General features: G+C 30.9%; 5 protein-coding genes and 1 non-coding gene across 6 annotated transcripts; 4 read left to right on the top strand and 2 right to left on the bottom strand.

Moving 5' to 3' along the window:
* Positions 1-32: 32 nt before the first annotated feature.
* On the bottom strand, positions 33-1401 carry BX664DRAFT_321769 (calmodulin). Its single transcript, XM_051543355.1, has 6 exons — positions 1275-1401; positions 958-1110; positions 636-703; positions 458-573; positions 244-341; positions 33-160 (listed from the first exon to the last, which is right to left on the bottom strand). Exons 1-6 carry the CDS (start codon positions 1275-1277, stop codon positions 149-151), a joined length of 450 nt encoding a protein of 149 aa, XP_051405206.1. The 5' UTR covers positions 1278-1401; the 3' UTR covers positions 33-148.
* Positions 1402-1981: 580 nt separating this feature from the next.
* BX664DRAFT_25100 (putative RNA methyltransferase) lies at positions 1982-3605 on the top strand. Its single transcript, XM_051540294.1, has 7 exons — positions 1982-2031; positions 2110-2331; positions 2394-2577; positions 2638-2981; positions 3056-3138; positions 3229-3385; positions 3446-3605. Exons 1-7 carry the CDS (start codon positions 2014-2016, stop codon positions 3503-3505), a joined length of 1068 nt encoding a protein of 355 aa, XP_051405205.1. The 5' UTR covers positions 1982-2013; the 3' UTR covers positions 3506-3605.
* A 223-nt stretch (positions 3606-3828) lies between these two features.
* Positions 3829-5854, top strand: BX664DRAFT_321767 (Mad3/BUB1 homology region 1-domain-containing protein). The gene is made up of 4 exons (XM_051543354.1): positions 3829-4365; positions 4446-5049; positions 5130-5568; positions 5632-5854. The coding sequence occupies exons 1-4, from the start codon at positions 3842-3844 to the stop codon at positions 5808-5810; spliced, it is 1746 nt and encodes a 581-aa protein (XP_051405204.1). The 5' UTR covers positions 3829-3841; the 3' UTR covers positions 5811-5854.
* Positions 5855-7872: 2018 nt separating this feature from the next.
* BX664DRAFT_t13 lies at positions 7873-7954 on the top strand. The gene has a single exon. It is a non-coding gene; the product is annotated as a tRNA-Ser (tRNA).
* Positions 7955-9127: 1173 nt separating this feature from the next.
* Positions 9128-11172, top strand: BX664DRAFT_289834 (FAD/NAD-P-binding domain-containing protein; the record flags this gene model as incomplete). Its single annotated transcript, XM_051541858.1, has 4 exons — positions 9128-9296; positions 9464-10699; positions 10777-10918; positions 10996-11172. 4 exons carry the CDS (start codon positions 9128-9130, stop codon positions 11087-11089), a joined length of 1641 nt encoding a protein of 546 aa, XP_051405203.1. The 3' UTR covers positions 11090-11172.
* BX664DRAFT_321763 (O-methyltransferase-domain-containing protein) lies at positions 11148-12541 on the bottom strand. Its single transcript, XM_051543353.1, has 5 exons — positions 11996-12541; positions 11819-11868; positions 11652-11741; positions 11523-11566; positions 11148-11458 (listed from the first exon to the last, which is right to left on the bottom strand). The coding sequence occupies exons 1-5, from the start codon at positions 12517-12519 to the stop codon at positions 11291-11293; spliced, it is 876 nt and encodes a 291-aa protein (XP_051405202.1). The 5' UTR covers positions 12520-12541; the 3' UTR covers positions 11148-11290.
* Positions 12542-12764: the final 223 nt, after the last annotated feature.

The following is a 12764-nucleotide window of genomic DNA, read 5'->3' as shown; positions in this document are numbered from 1 at the left end:
TTTTCTTAAACATACACACACACATACGCAAAAAGATTGTATATAAAAGTTTATTTGATTTTAAAAAAACAAAAAAAAAAGGGAGACGGAGGGAAAGAATGAAAAGACTATAATTCTAACTAGCTAAATATGCATAGTGTATCAGAGTTTATTTGGACATCTACCATTGACAATAACAAATAAATAAAAAAAAAAAAAAAGACACGTTAATGATTTGAACCTTATAATAATCATCTTTCTTACCATCATCTTGACAAATTCTTCATAGTTGATTTGACCATCACCATCCACATCAGCTTCTCGGATCATTTCATCAACCTCTTCTTCAGAAAGTTTTTCACCTATAATAATAAAGAAAAAGAAAGAATAGAATGAGAATATTTTCCATTGATGAGGAGAAAGGAAGGGGAGGAAAGGAGGAAGAATTATATATCATCAGGAAGAAATCAGTATTTACCAAGAGAAGTCATGACGTGTCGTAATTCAGCCGCAGAGATATAACCATTTCCATCCTTGTCAAACACCTTGAATGCTTCTTGAATTTCTTCTTGAGAATCTGTATCCTTCATTTTTCTAAATCATCAAATGTTAGTATATAAATAATCGTTTGTTTTGTCTTTTTTTTTTGAAATTACCTAGCAAGCATAGTCAAGAATTCACTGAAATCAATCATACCATTTCCATCACTATCAACTTCATTGACCTAATATCAAAAAAAAAAAAAGTTAAAAAAGTATATTCTCCCCAAAGATGCCAAGACAAAATGATCCCTATTTCTCGGATTCCAACATTCCCTTTTTTTTTTTCTCCCTTCCTCTTCTAATATCCCTTTTTATTTTTCTTCCAAATCAAAAAGATCACCCTCTCTTTTTTTTTTCATTGTCTATCAAATAATATCCCTTTCGCGTTCCCCGTCTCTTTCCAAAAAGAGATTCTCCGAAATGCACAAAAAATTACCATATCTTGAAGTTCGGCTTCAGTAGGATTCAAGTTGAGAGAACGCATGACAGTACCAAGTTCTTTGGAGGTAATGGAACCATCACCATCCTTATCAAATAATGAGAAAGCTTCCTTGAATTCGGCAATTTGTTCTTCAGTAAGTTGATCAGCCTATTATTTAAAAAAAAAAAAAAGGTATCATTAATATGTAAATAGTATAAAAGATATATTGTATAGTTAAGGTCACATCTTGTGACATATGACTTCGAAACCTTTTTTTTTTTTCTCTTTTTTTTCATCTGAACCAAATGACCTGAAACTAGTTTGTTCCTTACCATGATAAATAAGATAAAATTAGTTGTTGAAGTTAAAAAAGAGTCAAAAAAAAAAATATAAAAAAGAGACTAATAAGAAAAGAAAATACGAGAAAGAAAAAGAAAAAAGAAAAAAAAAAAAGAAAAAAGAAAGGAAGAGAAAAACAAAAAGGAAGAAAAAAAAAAAAAACCAAGCTGCTCATCTTAAAGACTGACTTTTAAACTTTGCACCACCTTTAGTTTTTTTCTTTTGCACTGGGGCCTCTAAAAGAAAAAAATTGTCAATTTAAGTACCATTCAAAATGAATATTAATATTCTTCTTTAGTAACAAAATTTGTTTATTTTTTATTTTTTTTTATTTTTCATACTCTTATTAAACATAACTATTTTATGAGGTAGTTTGGATTGATTTTTGCCAATCAGAATAATGTTTTTCAAATCAATTACATAAATGATGAAAAATATATATATATATTATAGAATGACATATTTATCTATTTTTGAATTAATCATTATAAAATCCATTAAAAGATAACAACATTTCATGATAATAAATTCAATTGTTCTTCTTCTTGATAATCTACAGTAAAAATCATTTTCACCTTATCCCTTTTTGGATCATGTCCATATTTGGTATCCGATGCATAGGAGATTCAAAAAAAAAAAAAAAAAAAAAAAAAAAAGAAGATATGATTGCTCTTGCTCTTTCTGTTTTTTTTTCCCTTTTTTTTTTTTCTTTCTTTCTTATTCTAGAATACCATGGTAGATCAAAAAAAAGTAAGTATATTCTCTACACATAATATAAAGAAAACAAAGTTTTATATATATATAATATCATAACATTTATATATTTAGCGAAAACAAACAAAATCCTTTGATAACCAATTCTTATCTGGTCCTGATTATGATCGACAACGTCCTGGAAAACAACAAAAAACAGTAAAACAAGATCAACCATTATTACACAAACCCATTATTTCTGGTGTTCCTCGTTCATATACAGTCAGTGTTGCTATTCCAAGTAGTATTATTGATGCTTGCCCTACTCTTGATTTGAAAACGATCCTTGCTGGTCAGGTAAAATAACACACATATGAATATATGCCCAAATAATAATGAATATTTTGTTAATATGATAGATCGCACGTGCTTTGGCTATTCACAATGTGGATGAGATTGTGATCTATGAAGATCGACCTTCCAATAAAACCAAGCAACCTATTAATCCAAATTTATTCTTGGCTCGCATTTTTCAACATATGGAAACTCCTCAATATATGCGCAAGACATTAGTCCCATTTCATGAAGATTTGAAAGCAGCTGGTAAGTGTGAACTTGATATTTCTTTTTTTTTTTATTATTATTATTATTTCTTTTGTGTAGGTTTATTGCCACGGTTGGAAGTCCCACATCATCCAAGTATGGAAGATATGACGCTTTATAGAGAAGGTGTGACTCTTGGACAATACTTCAAAGAAGGTGGTACCTTGGTAGATATTGGATGTCTTCGTCGTGCAAAAGTAAATCAACAATTACAACCAGGTGTTCGCGTAACGTTGGAATTGGCCACTCCAGTAGCAGCAAAAGATACAAAAAAAGGTCAGATCCCAATCTCTGCAACTATCGTTAGTCCAAAGGTACCAAGAGAAAAGGCAGGTTTATACTGGGGTTACAATATTCGTTTGTCATCTTCCTTTTCAAGAGTGATTACTGAATCTCCCTATAAGGTAAGATAATAATAATAAAAGAAGAGAAAAAAATGAATTCACTAATACATATATAATGTATTGATTATATTTAGGATGGTTATGATTATACAATTGGTGTTAGTGATCATTCTGGAAAAGATATATACGAAAGTGCATCTAAATCAAAATCATTCAAGTAAAGGAAAAAAAAAAAAGAAAAAGAAAATAAAATGGGATATATGTTGTTGTTGTTTTTTTAATATTTATGTTATATTTTCCATTATAGACATCTTTTGATTGCATTTGGTGCTCCTGGTCATGGATTAGAAGAAGCTATAGAAGCGGATGAAGATCTCAAAGTGGGTTCTGATGATGCATCCGAGATATTTGACGTATTTGTCACTCCTGGTCAAAATATTGGAACTAGAAATCTTCGATTAGAGGTAAAGTTACAAATAGTAATTATGTTTGATAGGTAATACTGATACTTCATTTTAATATAGGAATCATTACCTATGGTATTGTCTGTTTTCAAACCAATGATATTGAAGAATGGATCTTAGATATGTCTTAGTGTAGTAATAGTTAGACAAAAGAGAGAGAGAAAAAAATAACTGTAGATTAACGATATTATTGAAATAAATAATAGATTCCTAAAGATGCTTAAATAATTATCAGTAACAAATGTGATTTATGCTTCATGGGCAAAAGAAAATGATATGATTATACAAAAAATGATCGTTCAGTCTTCTTGTATCAGAAAAGGAAACATTCTCGATTTTTTGATTAAATTTTTTAGGTGTCCGATTTGTTGCGGTAAGTCCTTTTTTTTTTTTTTATTTTCTTTTCTTTTTCTTTTTTGACCACTGGATATTTTTCTTTTTCTTTTTTTTTTTTTCATGGCGTCTAATTTGTCAAGTATATTCGATGAAACGGAACGACAAAGACTTATCGATTCAATTCCCAAGTTTGAAGATGTGGAGAACAATCTTGAAAACATTCAACCTTTGAAAGGTGGTAGACGTGCCCGTGCCTTAGTGGCATCCAGCCTGGCAACTGACGATGAAAGACAGCGTATGATTCAGCAAGAACGTGATTGCTTTGCTTCCAAGCTAGAAAAACTCGACGATATGGATGATCCTTTGGATGTTTATGTTAGACATCTTCAGTGGACTATACAAATGTTTCCCGAAGGACAGAATCATGAATCTCAACTGGTGGATCTTTTAGAACAAGTTACAAACAAGTTTCAAGACGACCCTCGATATATTTTAGACCCACGCTATCTCAATTGCTGGATGGAATATGCAAAATGGACGGATGATCCCAAAGATGTCTTTTTATTTCTCAAGAAAAAAGGCATTGGTCAAAACCTAGCCCTGTTTTACGAACAGTACGCTTTTCTATATGAAGAACAAAAGAGGTAAATCAATAGAATGAACGTGACTCGAACAAAATACATTTGAAGAAACTCAACATTACTTTTCCTTTTTTTCTTATAAGGTACAAAGAAGCAAGCGATATTTTAAACTATGGAATCGAACGACGAGCACAACCATTAGGGAGATTAAAAAGAACCAAGGAACAATTTATTCATCGTTTACAACATCGAAAACAACATGAAGAATCCATAAATACTTCTAATCCAACTCGAGATCAAATGCAATCTTTACTTCGAACAGGACAACGAACAATGCTTGGTCACAAACTTGATACCCGTCATCCGCAGTCCGTATCTAGGAATGTTTACAACAATATGCAAAACAACTCGACTTTCATTCGGGACAACAGTAATACTTCTTCATCTTCTTCAGCTAGTCGATCTTTTGGGAATTCTATTACAACTTCTACTCCATCCAATTCGTTCAAGTTTCAAGTCTTTACTGATGATGGTGAAGGTCCACAGTCAACGTCTCCATCACCACCATTTTCCTCACCAAGTATCGATACATCACCTTCTAGTACACCAAATATGTCTATCTCAGCTTTTTCTCGCAAACGACAAGAGAACATGGTACCTGTGGAAACATTCGCTGGCGCAACTTTACCACAAAAACAAACTCTTACACGACCTTCTATACCCAAATTCAATGTGTTCCGAGATGATGTAAGTTCGAATGATGTAGGAAATATTCAAAGAAATATTAAATAGGACGATACTAACTCCAATTTATATTATATACTTAGGCTGGACAATCAGAGGAAATAACCATGGATGCATCAGATTATGATCAGACTGATGAACGACATAGGCACGTTGATATGAACGATGACTTGATCCGTAATGGTTCATCCAAGCATACTTACAGCGACTCACGCCATCACTCACACCATCATTCTCGATACAATCGTCAACAATTAGCTGATGATGAAACTATTGGAACCTCATCACTCCTGATGATTTTACAGGATCGATATCATAAATTAGGCGATCATTATATCACAAGCACAGACACCTCAAAGAAACCAATGACAATCGCAGCAAAAGTGGAATACGAGTCATCCAATGGACGTACTTTACCTGTCAGCTTTGATGAAGTACGAGCATATCAACAAGTGAATAGAAGAGGTCAACCACAGATCATCAATATTGGTGCTTTTCAGAAAACGTCTTCTCAAACTGAAGGTAACAAAGTTTTAAATTACCTTTTTTTTTTTTTTTTTATATGTTACTAATATACTTCTCTAGCTACTATACCTTGCTCTGTCCAACGAGAACCTACTATGGATTATACAACTGAAACTCTTGCTGCTCAACAATCTATTAATGCCATGTTCAATAAAAGAAATGATGATTTGGATTCTGAAGATGACGATGAACAAGTATGGAAACGACCAAAACGGGAATATGCAGATGAAAATATTTAGCTTTATATATATATCAATAAATCTATTGTATTATTATCATTTTATTATTTTTTTTTTATCTCAGTAAACCTATTGTAACAACACACTATTCTGATGATTTTTTATATTGTTTTTTCGATTGACTACATTGACAATGATAGGGAAAAATAATCCAACTGGCAAAATCGGTAAAGATAATGTAGCCGGTACAAAAAAAAATAGGGTAATTGGCATCATCACTTATGATAAATAAAGCAATAATGTATAAGATCTACACTAATCCAAGTCTCGTTGATCCAAAACTGTTTATCAATAACATGTAGCAAATGATGTTTATTTCTTTTTTCTTTTTTTTTTTTTTTTTCCTTATATCTTTAGACTGATCATGGATGATTGGGAGGATGGATGACCTGGATGATAGATGATGATGATGATGAATGGATGATGAACTATTGATATAAAAGTTAGAAGGAATTTGTTAATACTTTACCAAAGGCCCCTAAATCTCATAAAGATGATCCATCTCACTAATTTTTTTCCTCTTTCGGAGCTCCCTCTCAAAATAAAATATTTTTTTTTTTTTTTTTGCTTTCTTTCTCTTTTCTTTTCCATTGACTCTTTATAGTTTTATTATACTCATTAGTATAGTCATTAGTTTATCTGCTTTTTATTCAATAAAGCTTTTTATTTGGTTGTAACTACTTTGTTACATGTCAACATGATTGATTCCATCTTCACCATGTATCTTTTATTTTTGAATGCATTCTTTTTATTTTACGCATATATTATTGGTACAAGATACGCTGATACGAGTAATCTAAAGAGAAATAGGAAATAATAAAAAAAAAAAATGTGGACACTTTGTATCTCTGTGAAATAGGTGTAGATATGCCGTTAAAAAGTAATAAGATGGGGAGGGTCAATGAGGTTTTTTTTTTTTGAGATCAAAATTTTATTTTGTTAGATCAAATTTTAGTTTGTAATACGATTATACAGAACACATTTATTTTTCATTGATGTGATGAATCATCATGTGTGTAGTGATTCATTATATTAGTTGCCCTGTAATGTTTATACATTGATATGCATCTTTCTTGATAGTATCAAAAAGATCATGAGCATGATGACTTTCAAAGTCCGTACTTTTATTTTTTTTATTTTTTATTTTTTTTTTTTTTTCATTTCTTTCTTTTCTTTCTAACAACTTTAGTTATAGTATATCAATTAGTAGTCTTTAGTAGTTATATTTTTTATTTAATAAAACTTTTATTTTTATTCCAACTACTTTGTTACATGTCAATGTAATTGATTCCATCTTACGATGTATTTTTTTTTTATTCTTTATTTGTGAATGCATTCTTTAGTTTTATTTTACGCATATGGTTACGAAATACGCTGATACGACAGTATTACAAACTAAAAAAAAAAAAAAAAAAAAACAAAGAAAAGAAAATTCGGTCACCAATCTTAAATACTGTATAAACCAAAAAAATACCTCAACACCTTATTTTGGCCCTGAAATGATCAATTTTTGAGCAAACTGATCAATTTTTTTTCCCTTATTAACAATGAGGTTCATAATGAAATTTAAGAATCTGACAATTTGTTAGGGCACCTGCGGGAGAAGTGAATGAATTGAGTCGAGAGAGAAGGAAAAGTCGTTTTTCAAAAAAAAAAAAAAAAAAAAAAAAAAAAAAAAAAGAAATGAATGTAATGTCGAATAAATAAAAAAAAAGAATGAATGTAACGTCCAATACACAAAAATATAACCAGAATGAAGACCACAAATATAAGTTTATTGTTTATAAAAAATTATTAAAAGATAGATAAAGATAAAAAAAAAAATGTAAAAAGAAGAAAAAAAAAAAAAAAGGTTGAAAAGAAAAAAAGAAAAAAAAGAAAGCCCTAAAAAGAACCCAGTCCTAAAGGTCGAATGACCAAATCCCAAAACCTGGTAACCAAAAATAGAATGAATCCAGTATGAATTGGTCCAGCGTGTCACCAAGATGCAAATACTACACGATGATTGGCTGAAATTTTAGTTTGAGGTTCATAATGCAATTTAAGAACCTGGATTTCATGGGTCGCTTTGACCGAGTGGTTAAGGTGATGGCCTGCTAAGCCATTGGGCTTTGCCCGCGCAGGTTCGAATCCTGCAGGCGACGATTTTTTACATTTTATTGGACGCTGAGTTTAAAATCGATTTCTAAATATGGTATGTTAAAGACTTTTTTTGGACACATGATGATTGAATAATTAAATTGATGGATGATACTTTTATTATAACAGTATCAATGATGATTGTTCGTAGTGAACACTAGTTCTTTTATAAAAGAAGAACAAAATATAATATTTGATGATTTACAGCTTGATTCCAAATTTAGATATAGATGTCTTGTAATGATCATACTTGATGATGATGAAATAATATAATATAATAACTTGAATATAACTTGATAATAAAATAATAAATATAAAACTTAAGATGATTGATTTCTTAAGAATGGCCAAGATGATTATACAATCTTTTATTGAATTTGATATAATAAAAGTTTGACAAAGAGAGAAAAATATTTTAACTACTAGATAGTCTAGATGAATATTTTCATTGACATTACGATGATTTGTTTATGATGATTTTTATTTTTTGATGATGATCACCTATTGTAATGGATGATCAATGATTGTTCTTTTTTTTTTTTTTTTTTTTTTGTATATAGTCAAATAGAACAAGATGATGTTTTGTTAATTAATAAATACAGTACATACTGTACAAAAAATAGAAATAGATTGGAGTAAAATTGTACTACGTGGTCATTCTTGATGATAATTAAAATAACTTGACAATATTACGACAGATGGATGGATGATGAATGACATAATTAATGTATAATTGAATGAACACAATAAAATCACCAAAATCAAATCATATTGTAAGTAGGAAAATGAATCTTTGTTTGATACGGAATTTTTTCATCTATTTCACACACCCAAGTAATATTGAGTTACATCTTGTCAAACAGTTCCAAAAAAAGAAAAAAGAAAAAAAAAAAAAAACGAGGATGAACAATCACTAATGTTCATATATTAATTTATTTTGTTTTTATATCATATTAGCATGAATAATAATGACAACAGATAGAAAGAGATATTGATTTTGACTAACCTTGAGCCATGATCATCATATTAAAAAAATAAAAAATAAAAAATAAAAAATAAAAAATAAAAAATAAAAAATAAAAAACTTTCTTTGATGGGAATCTTTCATTAAGGGTTAATTTTTATCCAGAACTTCATATAAACTCCAACTTTTTTTTAATTTCATCTCTTTATCTTACATGGATAAACATTTGGAAAATCTTTGGGACGTGATCATTGTTGGTGGAGGTAATGCAGGATATTCAGCTGCTTTGAGTGCTAAAGAAAATGGTGCTAAACGTGTGCTTATCGTTGAAAAGTCAAATAAAATCAATGATTATCGTGGTGGAAACAGTTTTTTCACAGCTGGTAAGTCATTTTTTTTTTTTTTAAATCCCCCTTTTTATTTTCTATCGTTTTTCTATTCTTCATCTTTTTTTTCTTTTTTTTTTTTTTTTTTTTTTTTTTTTTTAAATCCCCTTTTTTATTTTTCTATCGTTTTTCTATTCTTCATCTTTTTTTTTTCTTTCTAAAAGGCGCTTTTCGAACTGTATTCGATGGTTTACAAGACTTGCGACCAATTCTACATGAACTTAATGATGAAACAGCTTCCTTGATCGATATGGATCCTTATACTTCTCAAGAGTTTTATAATGATGTTATGCGGGTGACATCGGGTCGTGCTGATCCTGCATTGACAGAACTGCTGGTATCGTCAAGTCGGTCTACTATTACATGGCTTGCTCAACTTGGTATTCGATTTCGTCTAAGCTTTCACCGACAAGCTTACAAAGTGCAAGGAAGATACAAGTTCTGGGGTGGGATGGTTTTATCCACAGTTAACGGAGGAAAAGGTTTAATGGATCAATGGGAACAAGCTGCAACGCGTCAAGGCATTCACATTCAATATGGAACTCAATGCATTGGTTTGGTATGTGAACCTAATCATATGAGGGTCTGTGGTGTTCAAGTGCTCGTTCAAAGCAAGTCCTCTTCTTCTTCTTCTTTTCTTCATGTTCTACGGTGCAATGGTGGTGTAGTGTTAGCTTGTGGTGGGTTTGAAGCCAATGCTTCTTTACGTGCTCAGTATCTTGGTCCTCAATGGGAATTAGCTCATGTTCGTGGTACACCATACAATACAGGCGACGGTCTAGTGATGGCTCAGAGGGATTGTCAAGCAGCAACGACAGGTGGTTGGAGTTCATGCCATTCAACTTGTTGGGATCTCAATACATCACCTTATCGTGGGAATCAAACACTGACCAATCAGTTTACGAAAAGTGGATATCCTTTGGGTTTGATGATCAATAGTGATGGTGTTCGATTTGTAGATGAAGGAATGGATTTTCGAAATTATACTTACGCTTTCTTTGGCAAGGAAATTCTTAAGCAACCTGGTGGTGTGGCATATCAAATATATGATAACAAGGTAGCGCATTGGTTACGAAAAGAAGAATACGATGATTCTGTAGTACAGAAAGTAGTGGCTGACACTCTAGAGGAACTGGCAGAAAAGTTGACAATGGCAGAAGACATCAATGGAAATAAGAAGAAAGGCGCGTTACGCAACCAACAGCAGTTTTTACAAACCATCCGACAATACAACGAATGTGTCTATGCTCATCGATCATGTGCTCCTCATCTTGTTTGGGATCCAGCAATCAAGGACGGTTTATCTACTCAATCTCCAGACAAATCACTCTCTATTCCAAAATCCAATTGGGCACTACCAATTGATGAAGCTCCATATATTGCTGTCAAGGTGACTACTGGTAATGATCATGTCTACATATTGTCATGTAAAAAAAGATATCATACTTATTTAATCTACTTTTTTTATTTATTATAGGTATTACTTTTACATTTGGCGGTCTTTCGGTGGAACCTCAGTCATCTAGTGTGCTTAATACAAGTGGTATTCCTATTGATGGTTTATTTGCATGTGGTGAAATGGTAGGAGGTGTCTTTTATGAAAATTATCCTGGTGGAAGGTATGTGATGGAAAACAGAAATAATAATAATAATAATGATGATGATTGACTGATTTTTTTAAATTTATGTTGTTTAGTGGATTGATGCTTGGATCTATCACTGGAAGGAATGCTGGATCATCTGCTGCTCGTGCCAGCTTCAAAAAACAAGAACATATTGGCAAATTATAGTGAATAATTTACTGGAATAGGATAGTTTTTTTATTTTTTATTTTATTTTTTATGATTGATTAGTAGTATAATATGTCAATAGGAATAAAAAAAAAATGATTTATTGATAAATCAAAAAAGAACAACTGTTAAAAGATAACAATAACGATGCTTAGGAAAAAAAAAAAAAGAATTGAGCTAACTACAGTCATGATGATATATTCAGTTGGTCAGAAGATTCTTTTTTTTTTTTTTCTTGATGATTGTAAGTCCATCAAATATGGGTAGAGTCACTGATTGTACCCTATCATCGTTTCTGACGTGTTCATTGAATGCATGCACCTTGCGAGCCATTTTGTTGATATTTTTCGATGCTGGTATGGGTTGATCCTGTACAATATAAAAATGATAAACAATAATTAGTATGAGCTTATTCATTATTATATTAACTTACCTCAGGGTAACCTGCTGTACGATGAACTTGACCAAAATAAAGCACTAGCATCATACAGTATGAAAGAAGGAATAATAATAATAATAAAAAGGGTGAGAAACATTGACCGATATATTTTCTTCTAGCTACCATTATCAGCTAATATGACACCATTATCAGCCAACATATTGTTTTCCAAGATAAAGTCATAATATTTGATGTAACCACCTTTGTCAGCATCTATAATCATATAAAAGATCAATATTTTTTTTTTTTTTTTTTTTTTTTTACTTGTAATATAAAGCAGAAGACTATACCTATGAAGATCAAATCAAATGGTATCTTTTCATTTGCCAAAGTCACCAAACTAACATAGATAAATAGAGAGAAAATAAATAAACAAACAGATAAATAAAATTGTGAATGGTGAGATATCTTATCAAAATATGTCGTCTAATGACAACATCTATATATATATATATATTTTGTTGTACCTGTCAAAAGCGTCACCTTGCATAAATTTCACTTTGGATAATAAACCAGCTCGTTCCAAGTAACGAGAAGCCATTTGTAAACAAGTGTTGTCTTTTTCCAAAGAAACTAATAGAGTATCGTTTATAGTATTTTGTTGTTCATCCAATGCAGCAGCCATGGCCAAAGTACTATAACCAGTAAAAGTGCCAATCTCCAAGGTACGTTTAGGCTGAAAGAGGTGGATCCATTGTCGTAAAAGTAAAGTGGCAGTCTTACTATTCATCATATGTGCGTTACTGAATTCCTTGATTGTTTCCAGAGCCAGTTCGTTCATGAGCTGATCAATATCAATAGAAAAGGGAGTACTATGATCACTACAATAGTCATCTTCCATTAGTCGTAATCGATTATTGTGATTACTGACACTTTGTTCAACACCAATAGTAGAATGCCAATGCATAGTTGTTTTGTTGATACCAGTAAAAGAAGGTCTTGAGAAAATAATAGAGTTTGATAAAAAATGTTTGGAAAAAAAACGAATCATCTTGAGGACAGTTTCATATTTTTATTATAAGGAAGAAAACAAAAAAAAAAAAAAAAAAAAAAAAGAAGACAAACAAATAAAAGGCCTGCCATTTTCCTGTCATTTTCGGATTCCTCCCCGATCAAAAAAAAAAAAAAAGGAAAGTTTACCCTATTTGGAATGAAAATAAAAAAAAAATAAATAAAAAAAAATAAAAATAAATTATCTTTATAAAGATATTATATAGTAAAGATAGTTTTTTGTTT

The sequence above is a fragment of the Halteromyces radiatus genome, assembly GCF_025201355.1.
Source record: "Halteromyces radiatus strain CBS 162.75 chromosome Unknown BX664scaffold_1, whole genome shotgun sequence".
Classification (NCBI taxonomy): domain Eukaryota; kingdom Fungi; phylum Mucoromycota; class Mucoromycetes; order Mucorales; family Cunninghamellaceae; genus Halteromyces; species Halteromyces radiatus.
The sequence above is the reverse complement of the archived record's forward strand: the minus strand, read 5'-3'. Positions and strand labels throughout refer to the sequence as shown.